Genomic DNA, 18,121 nt, shown 5'->3' with positions numbered 1-18,121 from the left:
GGCTTGTTGGCAGCGTCTTATCTCACAGTTATCCTTCAACTAACCTCTCATCTGCTCAAACACGTTCTCATTGATCCCCGCATCGCTCCCGGCGTGTTTAAGATGGACCCCGGTTAAACATTACAAGTCCGGTCGAGTGCTGATGGTCTCACACTCTAAAGCAATGGTCCCATTGTACAGAAGCTTAGGGAGGAAACCAGACGTCGCTCACAAAACAGATATTCTGTCATTTAAAATAAAGCGTAACAGTCAGAAGGCAAGCCAAATATCATATTATAAATGTATAATCTATCAAAACTGGCTTTTTTCACTAATATATAAAAAAAAGTAAAAGGTTTTTATGGTTTTGAACGCCAGCATTCCTTCATAACTTGCAGAGCAGACATGGAAACAACACCAGCGTTGTGGGTGCCAGGAGGTTTATTTCTTAAACGCAGTGCAAACAGGCTGGAAAATATGTGGGACAATATTTGCTTTTAATTTTTTTGTCTACCAACCTGTGATATCATGATCATTTCTGGGTTTTTGTTGGAGATACTCAGTCACTGGAAGACAGTCTGTTGCTTAAAATTGAAGAAAGTGACAGAAAATAAAATAAAATAAATGGATTCAATAATAAAAAAAAGAGCTTAAAAAAAACTATTTGTTTTAAATGTCTTAAAGAACTATAAATGTGTTTAAATTGTGGGGTGAGGAATATAAAGTGACAGTGGTAAAAACACGGAAAATAAAAAAAGAACACATGCAAAAAAAAAAAAAAAGAAAATTCATGGTCAAACAAAATGAACACAGTAATAACTTAAATTAATTTATACAATTATCATTCATCCAATTTACATTTATACAGTAAATACACTTTCTCTTGCAGTCATCATGAAATTAAAAAAAAAAAATCAGTCAAACACAAAGTGCAGTGTCTCATCTGTCAATGATAAATAGCGACAAGGAAGTAACCTTGGCTTTCAGATCGATATCAAACTGGTAATCAATTTTTTTTGTTCTGTCACTGCAGCGACATTCGGATTGTAAAGTTTTCTGTGTGCGACAATCAAGACGTATCAACTCCCAATCAGATTCTGCTGAAACTGCAGCACCGAGAGCAACACGGAGGTGAAATACTGAAGAATCCGACGCCGTTCCCGCGTCTCCCTCTCGGCCTCATTCAGGCCGCGTTGAGTTCGTGTCCGTGAGGTTCGCCCACTGGGGGAAAGTGCCCATATTAAACATGGAGAATCCCCAGGTGTTGATGGCCAGGTTGGTGGTCAGGATCCCGATGATGTTCAGGAAGAAGCCGGCCTTCACCTGGAGCGGCAGAAAACGCAGGTCGCACTCTTTACTCCCGGCGGTTTCAGATGAGGAGTTAGCGTTTGCACGTCTCTCACCATATCCAAGACTTTGAGGTCGCCGTAGGAGAAGGCGATGGCGTTGGGCGGCGTGGCCACAGGCAGCATGAAGGCCAGGGAGGCGGAGATGGTGCAGGGCAGCATCACGTACAGCGGGTGGAGCTCAATGGCCGTGGCCTTGGGCGAGAGGTTAGCGGCGGTTAGCGGCGGCTTCGGCTGCGAGGGCGCGGGTTTAGACGCGCGAGCGTGGGCTCACCATGGAGGCCAGGATGGGCAGGAACAGGGTGGTGGTGGCCGTGTTGCTGGAGCACTCGGTGAACGTCGCCACCAGCAGGCAGAGCAGGATGGAGATGGCGGCGGGGGGGATGCTCTGCAGGGGCGTCAGCTTTGATCCCAGCCACGTGGAAAGTTTTGACACCTGCATAACACGGTAAAGTTTCAGCCAAAGCCCTTCAGCGAGGTTTCACCGCCATGACGTGTGTGTGTGTGTGTGTGTGTGTGTGTGTGTGTGTGTGTGTGTGTGTGTGTGTGTGTGCACCTCGCTGCCTTTAGCCAGAGCGTAGCCTCCCCCCAGCAGCAGGACGATGTTCCAGGGCATCCGCTCATGGACCACCTGCCAGTTGAGCAGCGGCGGCAGCGCCTCCACCCTTTTCCCTACGAGCCCCAGCGGGGGGGGGGCGACGAAACAGTCATTAGTTTGCAGAGGCCGCGGCGTCCGACGGGACGAGACCGCCGCTACAGCTACGCCTCTCACCGTTTTCCTCGTAGCCGTGGTTGTTGAACTTGGGCAGCTGAGACGGGATGACGAAGAAGAACAGCGCCATGAATATGGCGACGGTTCCGTCTGAAACAAACCTGGAAGACACGGCCAGCTCAGCCGGATGATTTCATGACAAAATGCTACGTTTTGGAGCAGGAATATTCAGACTGCTGGTTTGGAGCTGTGGCGAGGAGACACTCACGAGCGCCCCCGGTTGAAGAGCACCGTGGCCCAGCCGTCGATGAAGCCCGGCTCCCTGGTGAACCACAGGATCACCAGCAGGATGAAGATGAACAGCACGGCGACCTCGGCAAACTTGATCCTGCCCAGCTTGGCGTACTCCTCCTTCATCACCGCGTACGCCTCCTTATCTCTGTCGGACTTCACGCCGCAGCCAAAGCTCTTCTTCAGGCTGAGGACCAAAAACACAAAGACGCTGCCGACTGAATCCAAAAATACACAAAAGCACAAAGCGCGAGGACGTGTTGCTTACTTGAAGCCCAGGAACATGAACTGCAGCCAGATCCAGGAGAGCACCAGCATGAGCACCATGTTGGGGAAAGCGAAGCCGAACCAGGTGGCGAAGTTGATCGTGTCGCCATTTTTAGGAAAGATTCTTAGAAGAAAGAGAGAGGAATCAGTACCCGATCTGGCTCTGGCTGTGCGGGCCGTCTGGCCTCTTACTCGTCGAGCTGGCCCTTCATGATGATGTTGGGCGTGGTGCCGGTGAGGGTCGCCGTGCCGCCGATGCTGGCAGAGTAGCACACGCTCAGACTCATGCCTTTGGTCAGCAGGTCGTACTTTGCCTTGATCGTTCTCCTCACCTCCTCCACCGTAGGATTTGTATGGTACTCCATCACATCTGCACACCACCCAGTTAAAGGTTAGCCGTCGGGAGCGGGGGGGGTCACGGGGTTGGACCGCAGCTCCACTCACACTCTGGGGGGTCCTCGTCCGGCACTTGCATGTCTGGCTTTCGGTGGTGCGCGTCTTCACTCTTGCGCTCGGTGACCTCCAGTTCGAAGCCGTGGTTGTCGGCGCCGGCGTCCCGGAGGTCTCGCTCCTCCGCCCGGAGCTCCGTGGCCCGGAGCTGCTGCAGCACGGCCTGGGCGATGGGCAGCATCATGGCCGTGGTGGCCGTGTTGCTGATCCACATGGACAGGAAGGACGAGACGATCATGAAGCCCATCATCAGTCTGAGCAGAGCGAGGGAGGAAGGAGGGAAGGGGACGCGTCAGCCACAACATTACGACCACTGACTCTCACACAGCGTTAGACAAAGGAAGCGGAAGGGGAACTCGCACTCCTGGTCATAATGTTAAGGCTGCCGGAGATTAAAAAAAAAAAAAAACATCTCCACCAGCAATGACTGAAACAAAAGCAACTGAAAAAATCTTAATAAAGTAGCATTAGCTTTAGAAGGTTTAGTTTGAGGAAAAATCCATTTATGTTGACCCTGACGGCTGGAAGTGGAGCGCAGCCTCAAGAACGCCACTAATGGAAAACAAATCAAGAAAATTTTAATGAAAGCACATCTGAGATGCAAGGGTCTGTTTTTTTTTTCTGTATGACACTTTTACTGGGCTTGTCTTGGATGTGGATATGCACACAAGACTGCAACTCGTCCTGTTCTCTATTGTCACAGCTCTTTGGGTCCAACAAGCCGCCACTGGGCGGAGCGATGAGGCGAGGCTCTCTTACAGCGCAGGGCGAACACCAACCAGCAGCAGGACTCGCAGGGCGATGCGTTTGTGGAGGTTCCAGTGCTCCACTGCGATGGCCACCACCAGTCCCCCGACGAACAGCATGTTGGTGTCCTTCAGATACTCGATGCTGACCTGAAACAAGATCCAGCCGGGTCCTGAACCGAGCCTTTAAAAGTCACGTCTGTGAAACTAGCTGCACAGTGAAGTGCTCTCGCTGAGTCTTAAGCATTCATGTTGACTCTGTTACTATTTCACTTGACTCCTGTTTACTGGAGGATGAGCTCCTGATTCTAACTAAATTTTCTTGACGGCCTAAGAACCACATCGCTCACATCTTCTATGCTTTTCCAGCAGTTTTTGGACTGTCTGATGTTTTTTCCAGATGATAGAATATTATTTAGTCATCAGGTAAGTTCTGTAGACTCTGTGAAGAGAACTTTTGCTATGATGTATGTAAGTTACCATGCCGCTGAGCTTCTCCGTACAAATATAAAACATTTTATAAGCAATAAATCTAAAAGTGTGGGATAGGCTGCTTCAAATATGACAATAAAAAATGTGCCCTCTGCGTTTTTTTTCTGTTCAACTTCAATAATCCTGTTTTACTGGTCATAAATTCTTTTTTTTTCCAGATCACACTGCTCTATCAAAGAGAATAAATGATGAGTTCAGCTTCTTCTGCCGGCTCGCGTGAGACACGGAGCCGCTGTCGGGACTTTGCTCTGGCTTTGTTATCAAAGGCAGATGTTTCAGATATCAGGAACAATAAGCTGAGTCACAGTGAGCCGAACGCAGGGGAACCGGGACCCGTACCTCCCCGGCCGTCATGATGCCCATCATGGGGAAGAGGACGACCGGCAGCAGGGCCGTCACGGCCAGGGGCATGCACTCCGTGCACCAGTACAGCGCCATGAGGGCGATGGCGTAGCCACATCTCGCTTCCTGCACACATACACACACACACACACACACACACACACACACACAGACACAGGAAATCAAAGGCATGAGGCAGCAGATGCAGACATACAGTCACAACACTCACTGAGCTGCCCTGACTTCTGTTTTGTATATATATTTTTTTTAAATCTCTGGCGTCTCTCTCCAGAAGGCAATAAAGGGTTTTCACATGCAGATACCGCTGAGCCGCAGCCATAAAGACGAAGTTGCTGTGGACTTATCTCCAAAGATAACTCAGGTTTCTCTGTCAGAAGAAGACTGCTTAACGACCTGACACAAAACCTTACATAAGTCTGGGAAATAAACTGTCAAACATCTGGAACACAGTTTATCTTTGACACATTTCTTGTTTTGAATGATTTTCCAAGTACATCACTCTTTTAAAGAAGTTCTAGATTTTGAATTATTCCCGCTTGACGTGTTTCTGTTGAACAGATTTTTCAGTGAGATACTTTGCAAATGCGGCACAGTGGCGCAGTGGTCGGTGGTCCTGCCGCACATCGAGAATGTCACAGGCTGAGGTGGAGTTTGCATGTTGCCTGAGGCCCCGAGGTTATGATGTGAGTGTGTGTGGACTGTGTCAGTCAGTGATGGACGGCCCACCCCCGGCTTCAGGGATCAAACCGGGGTTCTCCATCCTACGTGGCTGGTCCACTTATGTTGAACGACTAACCTGCTGTGCTCCCATAAGCTACGCGTTAAAGCTCCGCCTCCCGACCAATCAGCTGTCCTGGAAGATGACTGCCCAGTTGGACACCCTGGTTGTTGACCTCTCATCCATTCATCCATTCATCAGAGGCAGCGTGAAGAAACTAAACCCTGTCACTTTGAAGTGTGATTTTGAACTTTTTCTCGACTTGTTCCCGAGTCCGTTTGACTCCACCGTGGCTGTATCTGAATATATAAACCTGAAGGACGAAGACTGAAACATCTGTCGCCTCATAAAGATCAGAGATCAGAGATCAGAGCGCCATCTGCTCATATTGATCAAGTAATTCGTGTTGTGTGTGTGTTATGTGTTGTCTCATGAATGTACACATAAGCAGAGCGTGCAGTTCACTGCCAGTCTTCCTTCCTGGTCTCTGCTGAGCTGTTTTTGAATGATGTGTGAGAAAAAGCCGTCTGCTGCTCCTCGGTAAAGTGAGTCTGTCCATCTTTAGAGCCACTTCACGGAGGAAAACGAGACCAACATAATTAAAAACGAGCAGTGCTTCATTCTCACTTCTCATGACTTTTCCATGTTACGTCTCAGCCGACTCTGAAGCAGAACAATAATTTCCCTTTCGGTTGTTTGTTGTCTCACATCAAGAGGCAAACAGAGATTAAATGTAATCTACTGCTTAACAGCTGACATGGAGTCATACACAGTGACAGCTCAGATTAAAGACGGGTTGGCTAATTATCCCTGATAAGAGTATTTATGATATGGGACAAAGCTACTTCGCCGTCCTCTCACGAACGGAGAATTTTCAGTGTGAGTCAAAAACAAAAAGCCGTCTGATGTCTTGACCTCAAGTAAAAATAATCTAAAGAAATCCTAAAATTCTATTCTCAAAACAGAATAATTAACCAACTTCTAGAGTTTTGTCCATCTCTAAAGCACTGAAACGGACTTCATCACTTCATGACTGGTTAAAGAAAACACACGAGTGTGGAGAACATGCAAACTCCCCACAAAAAGCTGCTCCTCCACAGACAGCCATACTGTGAGACAGCAGTGCGAACCACTGCACCACTGCACCGCCTTTACATGAAATGAAGAAGGGGAAATGACGAGTATCAATACTGTAGATACCAGCTCTGTTTTGGTTCTCATGAGAGAAGGTGACTAAAAGACTTCAGACAGGCTCCATCTGTTCACCTGTGAGAAAATCTCCAAAAACACCATCATCCTGATCTTCACAGCGACATTTCAATCATAATCAGTGCAGACAGGAGCGGCAACTAGTCTGCCACTACTGCTATTAAATGCTTGTTATGGTGATGATTAGATTGTGCATGTGTAATAACGGAATCGACTGCAAATAGGCTTCATTCAATCAGAAGTTATTATTATCGTGACAAGTTGTTGTCGAGGTACAAAGTGTTCTGGGAAATGTTCTGCGATCTCATTCAGATCACAATCTAAGATGTTTCCTAAGCACAGAGATAAAACGCTGAGTTTCAACAGCGTCCATCTGGCCGCGGTTTCGACGCCCGACGCCCTTCAGGGTCGACTTCAGTCGTGAGAAGAACATTCGGACGCCTCAAATCTCATTTTGTCCGTTTCAATTCAACTCAGTCTACTGTCACTCTAACGTGTCAAACACATTCCTTTGATCCTTGACTTCATTTTATTTCCTTTCTCTCGATCGAACTGTAAAGAAAGTGAAAAAGCCGACGAGTCTGATCTTCGGTTCCTTCAGAAGTGACGCAGCGGGATGTTCTGTCTCGTGGCTTCACTGCTCGCTGCCCAGGTTCCCGTTTTCTGGCGTTCAGCTGCTGACTGTGTGCAGTCGTGTTATTCTGTCGAAACGTCTTCTTTTATCAGGGGCCCTCTGTCCTGCATGTTCACTGTATTCTATTTTACCACGCTGCCTGAAATCTCTTCAGTTTGTTTGGTATCCCACAATTCTTCACTTCAGTGTGGATTGTTTGGATTTTTCATACATGGAGAAAAGTAAAATGAGTTGAGGAAAAAAAAATAAAAATTTGCAAAGTCTTAAAAATACAATAAAATTTAATTACAGAGATTCCTGACTCGTTTTATTTGATGAGCAACGCTTTTAAAATCTATTTAAAAATAAAAAAAGAAGAAAAATATCAAATTTTAATCATAAAATATAAAATATTTTATATTTATAATTTATAAAAATATTAATGACAACTGATTTTGCCAACGTGAGACTACGGATTTCACTCATACTTTTAATTCATTGCAACATATCTGTATCTATTTATTATATATTAATATCTATTTATTCAGCCCAGTCACTGCTGACTTATTTGTTGTTGTCGAACACGTGTTTAGGAGACAAGCTGGCAGATTCATGAAACAAGTGAGCAAAATGATCAGGAACACACACACACACACAGACGCTCACCGAGGTGGGATGGACGAGGGGCAGGGGGAGCAGCAGCAGAGGAGTGAGGAAGATGATGAAGTAGTTTCTGTGGTGCCAGAGCCAGGTCAGGAAGGGAGCCATGATGCTCTCTGAGGAATCGAACCAGCGATCCGGAGGGGAGAAGAACCGCTGTCCCGAGGAGGAGGTCAAGCGAGGTGAGCGGCGGAGATGTTCTCCGCGGGGAGCATCCAGGCTGAAGGAGCGACGGGACCTACATGTGTGTTTATCTGCGGCCGCTCGTCAAACATTAACCCGATTAACCCGAAGAGATCGCACTCCTCCACAGGAGCGAGCCGGAGTTAATGGCAAACGGGGAGAGGTAAAGGTGATGAGGAGGGGGGGGGGGCAGACGAGGAGACGCGACGGACACACACACACACACCTTTTGTTATGCATGAGGAGAAAGCTCAGCGGGGTTTAACCAAAGGTCAGGAGCCACGGATGAACTGGAGTTCACCTCAGCCGATCGATACCGGGTCCGGCGTCAGGCGCTTTGTGACGAAATCAGCCAGGAAGCAGCGGCAGCGTCCAGGAGCCCCCCGGTACCGGACCAACTGGACTTATCTGGATCCCACTGACGTCAGTACGCCTGCGTTGGACCAGTTGCTTCTATCCTGAGAGACCTTCAGGTTTCAGAGTGACTTCCTGACATAAAGCGCCACTAATGACGTTCTTTTGCATCATGTCACATATTCGAACATTTACATAAAACGGACATGTATAATCGCACCTTTGAGGTGCGACTTCCAGTGTTGCATGTTTAGGTCAGTAAAGCCATAAAGATCGGCTCCTTGCTGGATTAAAGTATTACATCAAGCCTTTATGATCTCATGCAAGGACATGGCCGCAAACTTTCACTTGTTTTATAACAAGTTCGTCCGCTGCCTGCAGATAAGAGGCGACTTCAATCAAGTCGTAAAATGCATCGCAGCTCAGCGCACGGCGCTCGCCTCGCTCACACACAGAACCCAGAGGAAGCCCGGACCAACATGATCCATCGGTTTAGATAATATGAACTGGATGAATTCCAGCAGGTTTATGACTGGATGCTACAGTTCATGATGGAAGAGGACGTGCAGAGGCCCCGCCCCCTCCACTGGCAGCGCGCAGGACCCCATCCGAAACAACATTAATAACTGGCAACAGTGTAGCGGCCAGGAGCCACGCCTTCCACGAAGGCGCCTCACGGAGCCAACAAACGCCTTCTTCTCAGCTGATTTATTGTGCAGATTAAACGGTTTCTCTCAGCTAGTTTTAAAAAGTAGAAAACAAATGCATAGTTCAAACACGCTATGCAAAAAACAAAGTGTACTTGTTGGAATTCTCACAGCAAATTTCTTTTGTTGTTGTTGTTTTGTTTTTTTTTTAAACTCCAGAACGTATCTTACAAAAAAAAAACAAAAAAAAACAAAATAAAGATACAGGGCTTAAAGTTTGCTTGTTTGTTTGTTTGTTTGTTTACACTACAGTTACAGTGAGCAGTAACATTTCTTCTCCTGGAGGACCGTTCTCATCTTCAGGCCTTCGTCTGGATCCCTCGCGTGTCGGGGAGTTCTTCCTGTTCGCAAAGTCAGTCTGAAGAAAATACAGTTCATCTGATGATAAAACTCGTCCTTTGAGCAGAGCGTGAAGTTTCCCGGCCTCGATGTTTCTGAGAAGACGTGCGGCGGCTCCACACCGAGCCCAGGTATCTCATTTCATACATGTGTAAATGTCTGGCAGGTAACAATAAAAATATACTGAACAGGTGTGTTTGGAGGCTGCTTTACAGCGTTTTGAGTCTTAACTCGCTCCCACGGTCGGCAACAACGGGGAGGGGGGGGGGGGGGAAAAAAAACACCCACGTGCCGTCAGTCGTGGGAAGAAAAGAAACTAACACATATTTTATACATACAGTTTTAAAAAGACAACAAACGGCAACTGTGTCGTCCGTTCAAGCGAGTCCTTAGTCGGCTTGTTTCAAGTAAGAAGTGTGTGTGTGGGGGTGCTACGGTTGGTCGGGGGGGCTGGCGGCGGCCGCCTCGTCGTTGCTGCTGTCCACCTCCTGCTCCATGGGGCTGTCCTCCTCCAGCTGCTGGCTGGTGTAGTTGGTGATCTCCAGGAAGCCGCTGGGCTCCACCACCACGTTGGACTGGCTGGAGTCGGGCAGGATGGAGTACTGGGGGATGACCTGCGGGGGGCGCACTGCGGTCACTTCACCGTCAAAACCCGCGAGACGCACCGGGCAGCTTTGAGGAGGCGGGAATTACCTCGATGACCTCCAGGTCCTCCTTGCTCTGCGCCACGCGGCCGAACGGCGGCGGCTTGGCGTGGGAGTGACGCACCCCCGCCCCCGAGCTGCTGATGAACTGGCCCGAGTCCAGCGTCCCCGACACGGCCCGGACCTCCAGCGCCTTGCCCAGCGGGCCGCAGTCGCTGGACGAGTCCACCACCATGGGCTCCGTGCTGGGGTCGATCTCCGCCTCCATCATGGAGATCTTCAGGATGTCCGACACCGACGGCTTCTCCCCCGCCGGCCCCGAGCTGGACTCGGGCAGCAGCTTGGCCGCCGCCTCCGAGTGGTGGGAGCCGCCGAAGGTGATCTTCGTGACAGTGGCACTCTGTGTGATGATTGGCTGCTGAGAGAGGAAGAGGAGGTGAGGAGCCGTGATGCGTTCAGGAAGGCTGGGAAAGCCCGGCGTGGGTCCGTCTGCTCTGCTCACCTGGCTGGACGCCATCTTGTCGGTGCTGACGGGGTGGTGCGCCTGCAGCGGCGGCGGCTGCGACGTGGGGGCGTGCAGGGGCCTGTGGAGGGAGGTGGGGGCCTGCTGGAGCTTGGGGAGCTGTGGCGTCAGCGGGGGCTTGGCGGGCGCGCCCTGGGCCGGGCCGGGCGGCGCTCGGTCTTTGGGGCTCTGCGTTAAGGCCTGCGGTTTGGGCTGACTCGGCTCTCGCAGCTTGGGGATCTTCTTGGTCAGAGGAGGCGTGGAGGGGAAGGAGGAGGCGGAGGAGGAGGAGGAGGAGGAGGCGGGCTGGCTGATCTGAGGCTTGCTCTGCAGCTGTGGGGGCGGAGGCGGCGGCTGCTGGGCGGAGGTGGAGACGGAGGCGTGCCGGCTCTGCTCCGCCTCCGCCTGGCCGGGCGCCGGCGGCGGCGGGGGCGGCTGGGCGCCGGCGGAGTGAACCGTTTGCTTCCCGGGATCGGAGGCCTGCTGGCCGGAGCGGTAGAACAGGCCGGTCTGCGGGTCCAGGGTGTCGCCCTCCAGCTCGCCCACCTCCAGCGCCGCCTCCGCCTTGCCGTGGCCGTCGGGCGGCTGCAGCGAGACAATCGGGAGTTTACTACCAGTTCAAAACATTAAAAGGCGGTTAATCGCGGGGTTCGAGGCGCTCACCACGTGCGAAGCTGCGGCCGCCGCCGTCGAGACGGCCGCCGGTTTGGTTACCACGGTAACCTGGCTGATGCTCTTATAAGGCTTGGCCGGCGGCTGGCCGGACGACATGGCCGGGTTGTCGTCCTCCGAGGCGGCTCCCGCTCTGCCGGCTCGACCTGCCGGGGGGGGAGGAGGGCCGGGGTCAGGAGGGGACAGGCGGGACGGCTCGACGTGGGCGGAGCCAGTACCTGCCGGGGCGCAGTCGGCGCTGGGCTCGGCCTCGGACGTGGAGGGGCGGGGGGATTCCGGGGCGGGCTTCCTGTCCGGGGCCAGCTGGATGGGCACGGCCATCTGGCTCAGGTCGATGGTGTGCTGCCGCGGTTTGGACTCGCCTTTCTCCTTCACTGCTCCGACGGAGACAAAAACACTCCTAATCATATCTAAACTCAGAGGAGGGGGTTAACTGGAGAGTCTGGAGCCGCAAAACACACCGAACCTTTAAAATGAGGCTAATTTATGAAGTGTCAAATATAGCTTTAGACAAAAACTTTATCTTACGCTGCATTAACTACAGTTCAGAATAGTGAACGTTTTATTACATTAAGCTATTTTGGCACCTGACTTTCACAGTTCTACTCCTCTTTTCAAGGTTTTTTTTGGGCTGAAAGTGTTGAATTTTTAGCAGTTTTAACTATTTTACCTCTTTTAAAGCAGTTTGGCAGCTTTTTATAAACCTTTTCAATTTTCTTTTTTTAAGAAATTCTGGACATTTCAGGATTTTTAAGCCGTTCTATCACTTTTTTCCCTCCATTTCTTGTGGTTTTGCAATTTTTTCCAACCTTTTTTTTTGATATGTCTAATCTCTGTATCTCTTTTTGTCAGTTCAGATGATGAATATTCTATTTTTTTGATAAACATTAACACATTTTTTCTCATTTCAGCTTCAGCAAACGATGAATATGATCCACCGTGTCCCTCACAGGATTCTGAAGTTTCATCAGAGCGTCTGCGGCTGAAACCCGCCGTCTCACCCGTCTGCTGCAGCTCCAGCAGGGCTTTGATGGTGGAGGTGGCGGACTGCGCCTCGCTGGCAGACACCTCCTGGTAGATGATGGTGGGGCTGGACTCCACAGCCACTTCCTGCTCGGTCCAGTCCTGCTCCCTGGAGGACACCAGGTGTACTACAGGCTGAGCCTCTGAGCGGAGGGAACAGAGGGAGGGATTTTTTTAAGCTCTTCAAAGGAATGCGTGTTTTTTACGCTGTTTCTCCGGCGTGTGAGAGGAGCTGTACCTTGAGCGCCGCCCTGCGAGACGTCGCCGGCCTCCGTGAGGCCGCCGGCGTCCTCCTTGGCGGAGCCGTCGGGGCCCGGGGCCTGACCCTGACCCAGCTCCGCGGAGCGCGTCGCCTGCTGCAGCGTCTCCGTCACCAGCTGCCTGGTCTGCTCGCTGACCACCGCCGCCTGGAACACCGGCTTCGGCTTGATGAGGACCTGCAGGGGACGGGGGGACGGGGACGTGAGGAACACGGCGCTCCAGGAAACGCAGCGCGGCGCACAGAGGGGGGGGGGGGCTTCCTCACCTGCGTCTTGCCCTGCTGGCCGTAAACGATCTTGGTGGGAATGATCTTGGTGGCGGTGGACTGCGAGCCGGAGCCCAGGCCTTTGGGCTGCGTGACGATCATCTTGGTGATGGGCCTGGAGGCGGTGATGATGGCCGGCTTGGCTCCCTGGACCGCCTGCAGGCTCTTTTCGCCCTGCGGCACACACACAGCGACATGCTTTGTAAAACACATCGCAGAGGTCGTGTCAGAAGGTTACATCAAAACAAGACAATCATTCAACAAACTCCCAAAAAGACTAATTTATCCTTTACTTCAGATGATGGATCAGATTTATCTGATATTTTTCTCCAGTCTGGTAACAAAAAGGAGTATACTTCACATATTACCCTCTTGCTCTTTTACATTTTCACTTCCTTTCTGGAAACTTTATATTATTTTTTTAATTCCACACATTAAATGCATTAAAAGTCATGAATAAATCTGATCTGAGGTGGTGTGGCGTCTGACTGACCCCGGCGTTCAGCAGCGTGGTCACCACGTTCTTGCCCGGCAGTCCCTGGATGGTGGCTCCTTTCCCGGTGGTTTTCTGCACCACGATGACGTTGGGTTTGGACGTCATGGGGATGGTGGTGATTTTGGTCGTCGTGCCTGTAAGAAAAGGAGAGAGGGTTGACATTCAATCCGGGGATGAAAACAGCGGAGATGCCGCGTGGTGCGGCGCCGACGGCGTCGTCACCGGACACGATGTTGCTGCTGATTATCTTCCCGCCCAGAGTGGCCAGAGATTTGGGCACCACCGTGATGATGCTGCCGCTGGTGGTCTTGACGTAAGTGGTCCCGCCGCCGGAGGCCGATATCCTGGCGCCGATGTTGGGACTGACCGTGGGTCGAGTGTAGGTGGCTTGAGTAGCTGCGCACGAGACGAGACAGACGAGGTGATCGAAGTGTGGCAGACACTGATTCATTTCTAACATGAGTATTACATGTTAAATGAGTATCGAACTCCTGAATTAAAAAACACCTGCGTCACACTGAGCAGGGATTTTCACTCTTTTTAAGACTTCAGAAAGTCAACAGCTCAGTACTGAGAACCTGTGGTTGAATTAAAGTCGTTCACAGCCTGATAAGCAGATTTGATCACAGAGAGTCGTCACATTCCCTTCACTAGACTTGATTTCGGGGGTTTGGCGTTTCCGAGTCCCGACCTGTGGGCTGAGTGACCAGCTTGGTGGTCATAATGGCGCCGTTGCTACTGACGACCATGATGGGCGAGGAGCTGCTGCTGGACAGCGCCACCGACGACGGCTTGGGCAGGATTTTGCTGGGCTGCACCTGCTGAGTGATGATCTTCACTCCTGCACACACACACACACACACACACACTGAAGGCTCACAAAGCAGGATGCACACTCTGAAAACGCAGGATGAATAGAAGAAACTGTCTGGATACTTTAGTGTAACGATCAGTTTGGTACAAAAAGGAGGAAAAGCCCGAGGCGCCGCTCACCGGACTCCTGCTTGATCTGAATGGTGGGCTTGGCGCCCGGCGGGGTGCTGCTGCTGCTGGAGGTCTGCGTCTGGCCGATGCCCGCCGCGCCTAACGCCGAGCTCTGCTGCAGCTGTTTGGGCGACTGCTGCTTGGGGAACTGGGCGAGGATCTGAGCGGGCGAGCCCACCAGCGTCTTGGCCATGGGGAGCCTGGCCGAGGCCACCTTCACGCCGGCGGAGGCTGCGCCTGCGGCAGGAAACGGCGGCGGGAGGCACGGTGAGACGGGGGTCCCGGTAAAATCACACGTTGACACATCAAAAAGGCCGCGGATGAGCGTCTCACATGATGCCATGGTGGACATGACCACCGAGGGCGTCGAGGACACCACGGTGGTGACGGCGACGGTGCTGGCAGACGGGCTGCCGGAGCTCGCCGGGAAGACCACCGTCTGCTTCTGGGTGGGCGTGGTGAGCATGGAGGTGCAGCCCAGCTTGGACACGGCGGCGTTGTTGTGGGCGTGGGACTTGGAGAGGATGTTGGGCACGAAGTTGGAGCTGGGAGACGTCGTCACGATGATCACCTGGTGGGAAACGGGAGGGTGAGTCTGGGAGACGCGCGGCACGGCGATGCGACAGGACTGTCACCCACCTTCTGCGTGGCGGTGCTGGTGGTCTGGATGGTGGGCTTGGTGAAGGTGATCTTCACCGGGGACAGGTGGGGCGGCAGGGAGTTGGCGATGCTCTGCATGATGTTGCTCATCTTGGGGCTGCCGCTCACCGGCACCGTGATGTTCTTGGAGACCGGCGGAGACACTTTGGAGACCTCCTTCAGCATGACGGGCGAGGAGCTGGAGGAGTTCGTGCGCCGTCGCTTCCGAGGCTTCTCGTCCTCGTCAGAGCAACTCACGCCTGAGAGGACAGGAGTGAATAATAACCCCATTGGGTGAGAAAACTTTTGAAATTTATCCTTTTCTGAACTACAGTTTACCAAAGCAAATCATGTTCTTCTGATATCTAAAGCCGCCAGCCTCGGCACAGTCACTGAAACTCACTTTTCACGTAGACCGTGCTCCCGCTGGGCAGCACCACCACGTTGGACGAGGGGCTGGGCGGCCGCGGAGACTTGACCGTCGCTCCGATGGGGCCGCCGGTCGCCGTGGCGCTGGTGGAGGTGCAGGTGGTGCTGGTGTAGGAGTAACACACCACCACTGCGTGGAGGGGAGAACACATTCGTCACAGGCCCACCCACTCACAGCGCGGTGCTCGGCCGTCCCCGACCCTCACCTTCCTTGTTCCCCGTTTCGGCCGGCAGCAGCAGGGAGGCGTTCTGTGTGGCCGTGGTGCTGGCCACGGCGTTGGCGGTGACCGTGAAGGCCGTCTGGGGGACCAGCCGCGGCATCAGCGGGACGAGCCGGCGTCCTTCAATGGACCACTCCGACGAACTGTTGGGACCCGACATGCTGGAGAAGATCCAATGAATCAATCAGTATTCTGGCTCAAGACTGACTGATCTACAAAAAGCAATTTCCTCATAATCATGTTGCTGAATGTGGTGGAAAACGCGGCACACGAGTGGCGCTCAAGCACCATCAGTTCCGCACGTACTGGTATGCGATGGTGGTGAGGCGCTCATCGTTGACGGCCCTGCGGACTTCTGCACGGTGACGTTCTGTTGAGATCCTGAAACGACGACAGACGGAAAACAAAGAGGCTCATTTGTACATTTTCCGTCCTTTTTTATGACTGAAAGAATGAGTGTGAAAAACATTTGTGATATAAATATATATTTTTAATTACCCAAGGATTTTTGTGAGCTCCCCCAGCAGGTCTTTCTTGTCCTTCGTCAGGTCTCCTTGGGCTCGCAGGGCGCTGATGACTCCGGCGTAAGCCTCCAGCTCTGGAGGCAGAAACACACATGAGGAGTCCAGACAGCACTGCAGCAGCTCAGAGGCAGGATTCTCACACATGCAATGGTCTGTGTGTGTGTGTGTCTCCCACAGTTCACACATCTGATAGCTCCATGTTGTGATCCTGGACGGAAACTTTCCATGACTGTGACGAAACAACAAATCCATCCACGCTACTGATTCTCCCCCCGTAGACACGTTTGCTTCCCGTGTCCCTCTGTCTCACCCAGTTTACGGAGAATCCTCTTGCATTCGTCTCTGCCCAGGTCGAGGATGGTGGGCCATACCACCGGCATGGTACCAGTCAGCACCGGTTTCTCCAACTGAATCATGTGCTGAATGATGGGAGGAAATAGAAAAACACACTGAGATCACACTTCTTCCTCTGCTACATTCTTATATCTCACTTCCAGAGAGCTCATTTCAACCGTTTAGTTTCAAGTAATATGGCCAACTTATGTTTACGTTGAAATTCTCATGTTTTGGCATTATGCTGTGCAGGAAGCATTCATACTAAATGCTGCAGCCAAGTGGACGAAATCAAGTGTGACAAGGGTTTTTGATGTAACTTAATTGGATTTGTGTTATAGCTGTTTGGCTTGCAGAGAAAAGCTGCACTCGGAGTTATAATTATCATTACGTATTCATCTTCTATGACAGTTAATCTAATTCAGGGTCGCAGCGCACCGGAGCCAGCCCCCGCTGTCTGTGGGCGAAGGCAGGTCACACAGTGGACAGGTGGTAGTCCGTCACATTACAAACACAGAAAACCTCTCTTGTAAAAGGTTCTCACTGAACTTGTCCGCTGTTTGATTCACTGATGCTGGGTCTTTGCCACGCTCACTGTGTGTGACTTCTTTGTTTTAGCTTCTACCTTTGTCTATAATATTTACCTAAACATATTTATCTTACATACTGCACTGTATGGAGCAGGAACAGCGTAGAGGCAAGAACAGTATTCAGTGGGATATCATTCAAATTTTAGATTGTTAATAACAGAAGTCAACACTACATTTGCTGAGTGCAAAGATGCAGGTTGTCTCTGTATTCAAGTAGTTGTTGGACAGCAAAGAAAGTCACAGTCATCAGGGTTGGTAATAAATATACCAGAGCAGCGTAAACGATATGAACCATCACTACCACGATGTGATGAGTCGTCTTCTTTGAATTGAATTTAAAAAAAGAATGCCTGAATAAGCCCGTGTGTGTGAGTGACCTGGCTGGTTCCAGCCTATAGCTGTTTACAGTTAGCAGTACCCGCCCACCGGGCCTGAGGGAGGACAAGGCCGAGCAGACCCACACAACTAATGACATTTTCTCACATTGAGGAGCAGCCGCGTCCACAATGCACGAGCCCAAAGCACAAGGAGACACTGTCGATTGTACACGCACGTCTGCTGTTCTTGTCAGGTTTGGGCGTTTCAGTGAAAGGACGGAGTTTAGCGCGTTGCCTTTTGTGGCTCCAATTCTGACAGTAGAGCGAAAAGCGGTTCGTCCAGCCGGCTCGACGTTTTCATTCCTTTATCTAATGACCCGCTGCGATGTGAAAACACACAATGCTATCAAAACACCGCAGTAAAAATGTCCCAAGCATGGCGTCAGGATCGAGCATCGATAAATGTACATGACATTTTAAAATCCCAAATAATCAACCTTTGTGAGAGCTGTTGTTAGCTTAGCTTAACCTAGCTCCGAGCCCCATCAATGTCTTACCGTCCGTTAGCAGGGCGACTTTAGGGCCTCCGTAAATTCCACATGGAAGCAAACATGGCTGATCAAAAGACGTGCAGTTAAACGATCACATCGTGTTTTGGATTTCCAGTCAAAAACGTGAAGAAATTTTGAGCCGAACTGTTAAAAATCTCCCGATCCAGCCGGAGATGTGGCAGTGTTTATGTTATCCGCTGAGCGGCTACAGCAGCTAGCCTGTGGATGGAGGGTTTTCTTC

The 18,121-nt window shown here is 51.2% G+C and overlaps 2 protein-coding genes across 5 annotated transcripts; both read right to left on the bottom strand.

Moving 5' to 3' along the window:
* Positions 1-1,158: 1,158 nt before the first annotated feature.
* Positions 1,159-7,954, bottom strand: slc13a2 (solute carrier family 13 member 2). The gene is made up of 12 exons (XM_030100330.1): positions 7,853-7,954; positions 4,623-4,751; positions 3,805-3,941; positions 3,040-3,299; positions 2,788-2,965; positions 2,597-2,719; positions 2,306-2,515; positions 2,098-2,198; positions 1,882-1,997; positions 1,600-1,761; positions 1,383-1,520; positions 1,159-1,302 (listed from the first exon to the last, which is right to left on the bottom strand). The coding sequence occupies exons 1-12, from the start codon at positions 7,952-7,954 to the stop codon at positions 1,159-1,161; spliced, it is 1,800 nt and encodes a 599-aa protein (XP_029956190.1).
* Positions 7,955-9,076: 1,122 nt separating this feature from the next.
* emsy (EMSY transcriptional repressor, BRCA2 interacting) lies at positions 9,077-18,113 on the bottom strand. 4 transcript variants are annotated; one of them, XM_030100716.1, is made up of 20 exons: positions 17,887-18,113; positions 16,400-16,508; positions 16,064-16,163; positions 15,872-15,946; positions 15,551-15,726; positions 15,319-15,474; positions 14,916-15,175; positions 14,610-14,847; positions 14,286-14,513; positions 13,984-14,133; positions 13,515-13,688; positions 13,290-13,426; positions 12,797-12,994; positions 12,509-12,707; positions 12,249-12,413; positions 11,466-11,621; positions 11,239-11,393; positions 10,576-11,160; positions 10,123-10,491; positions 9,077-10,043 (listed from the first exon to the last, which is right to left on the bottom strand). In XM_030100716.1, the coding sequence occupies exons 2-20, from the start codon at positions 16,503-16,505 to the stop codon at positions 9,861-9,863; spliced, it is 3,810 nt and encodes a 1,269-aa protein (XP_029956576.1). In that variant the 5' UTR covers positions 16,506-16,508; positions 17,887-18,113; the 3' UTR covers positions 9,077-9,860. The 4 variants fall into 4 exon arrangements, with proteins under 4 accessions (XP_029956576.1, XP_029956578.1, XP_029956579.1 ...); XM_030100718.1 differs by having other exon boundaries at positions 10,123-10,488; XM_030100719.1 differs by having other exon boundaries at positions 12,797-12,970.
* Between the last annotated feature and the right edge of the window lie 8 nt (positions 18,114-18,121).

The sequence above is a fragment of the Salarias fasciatus genome, chromosome 10 (genome assembly GCF_902148845.1).
Source record: "Salarias fasciatus chromosome 10, fSalaFa1.1, whole genome shotgun sequence".
Lineage (NCBI taxonomy): Eukaryota > Metazoa > Chordata > Actinopteri > Blenniiformes > Blenniidae > Salarias > Salarias fasciatus.
The sequence above is the reverse complement of the archived record's forward strand: the minus strand, read 5'-3'. Positions and strand labels throughout refer to the sequence as shown.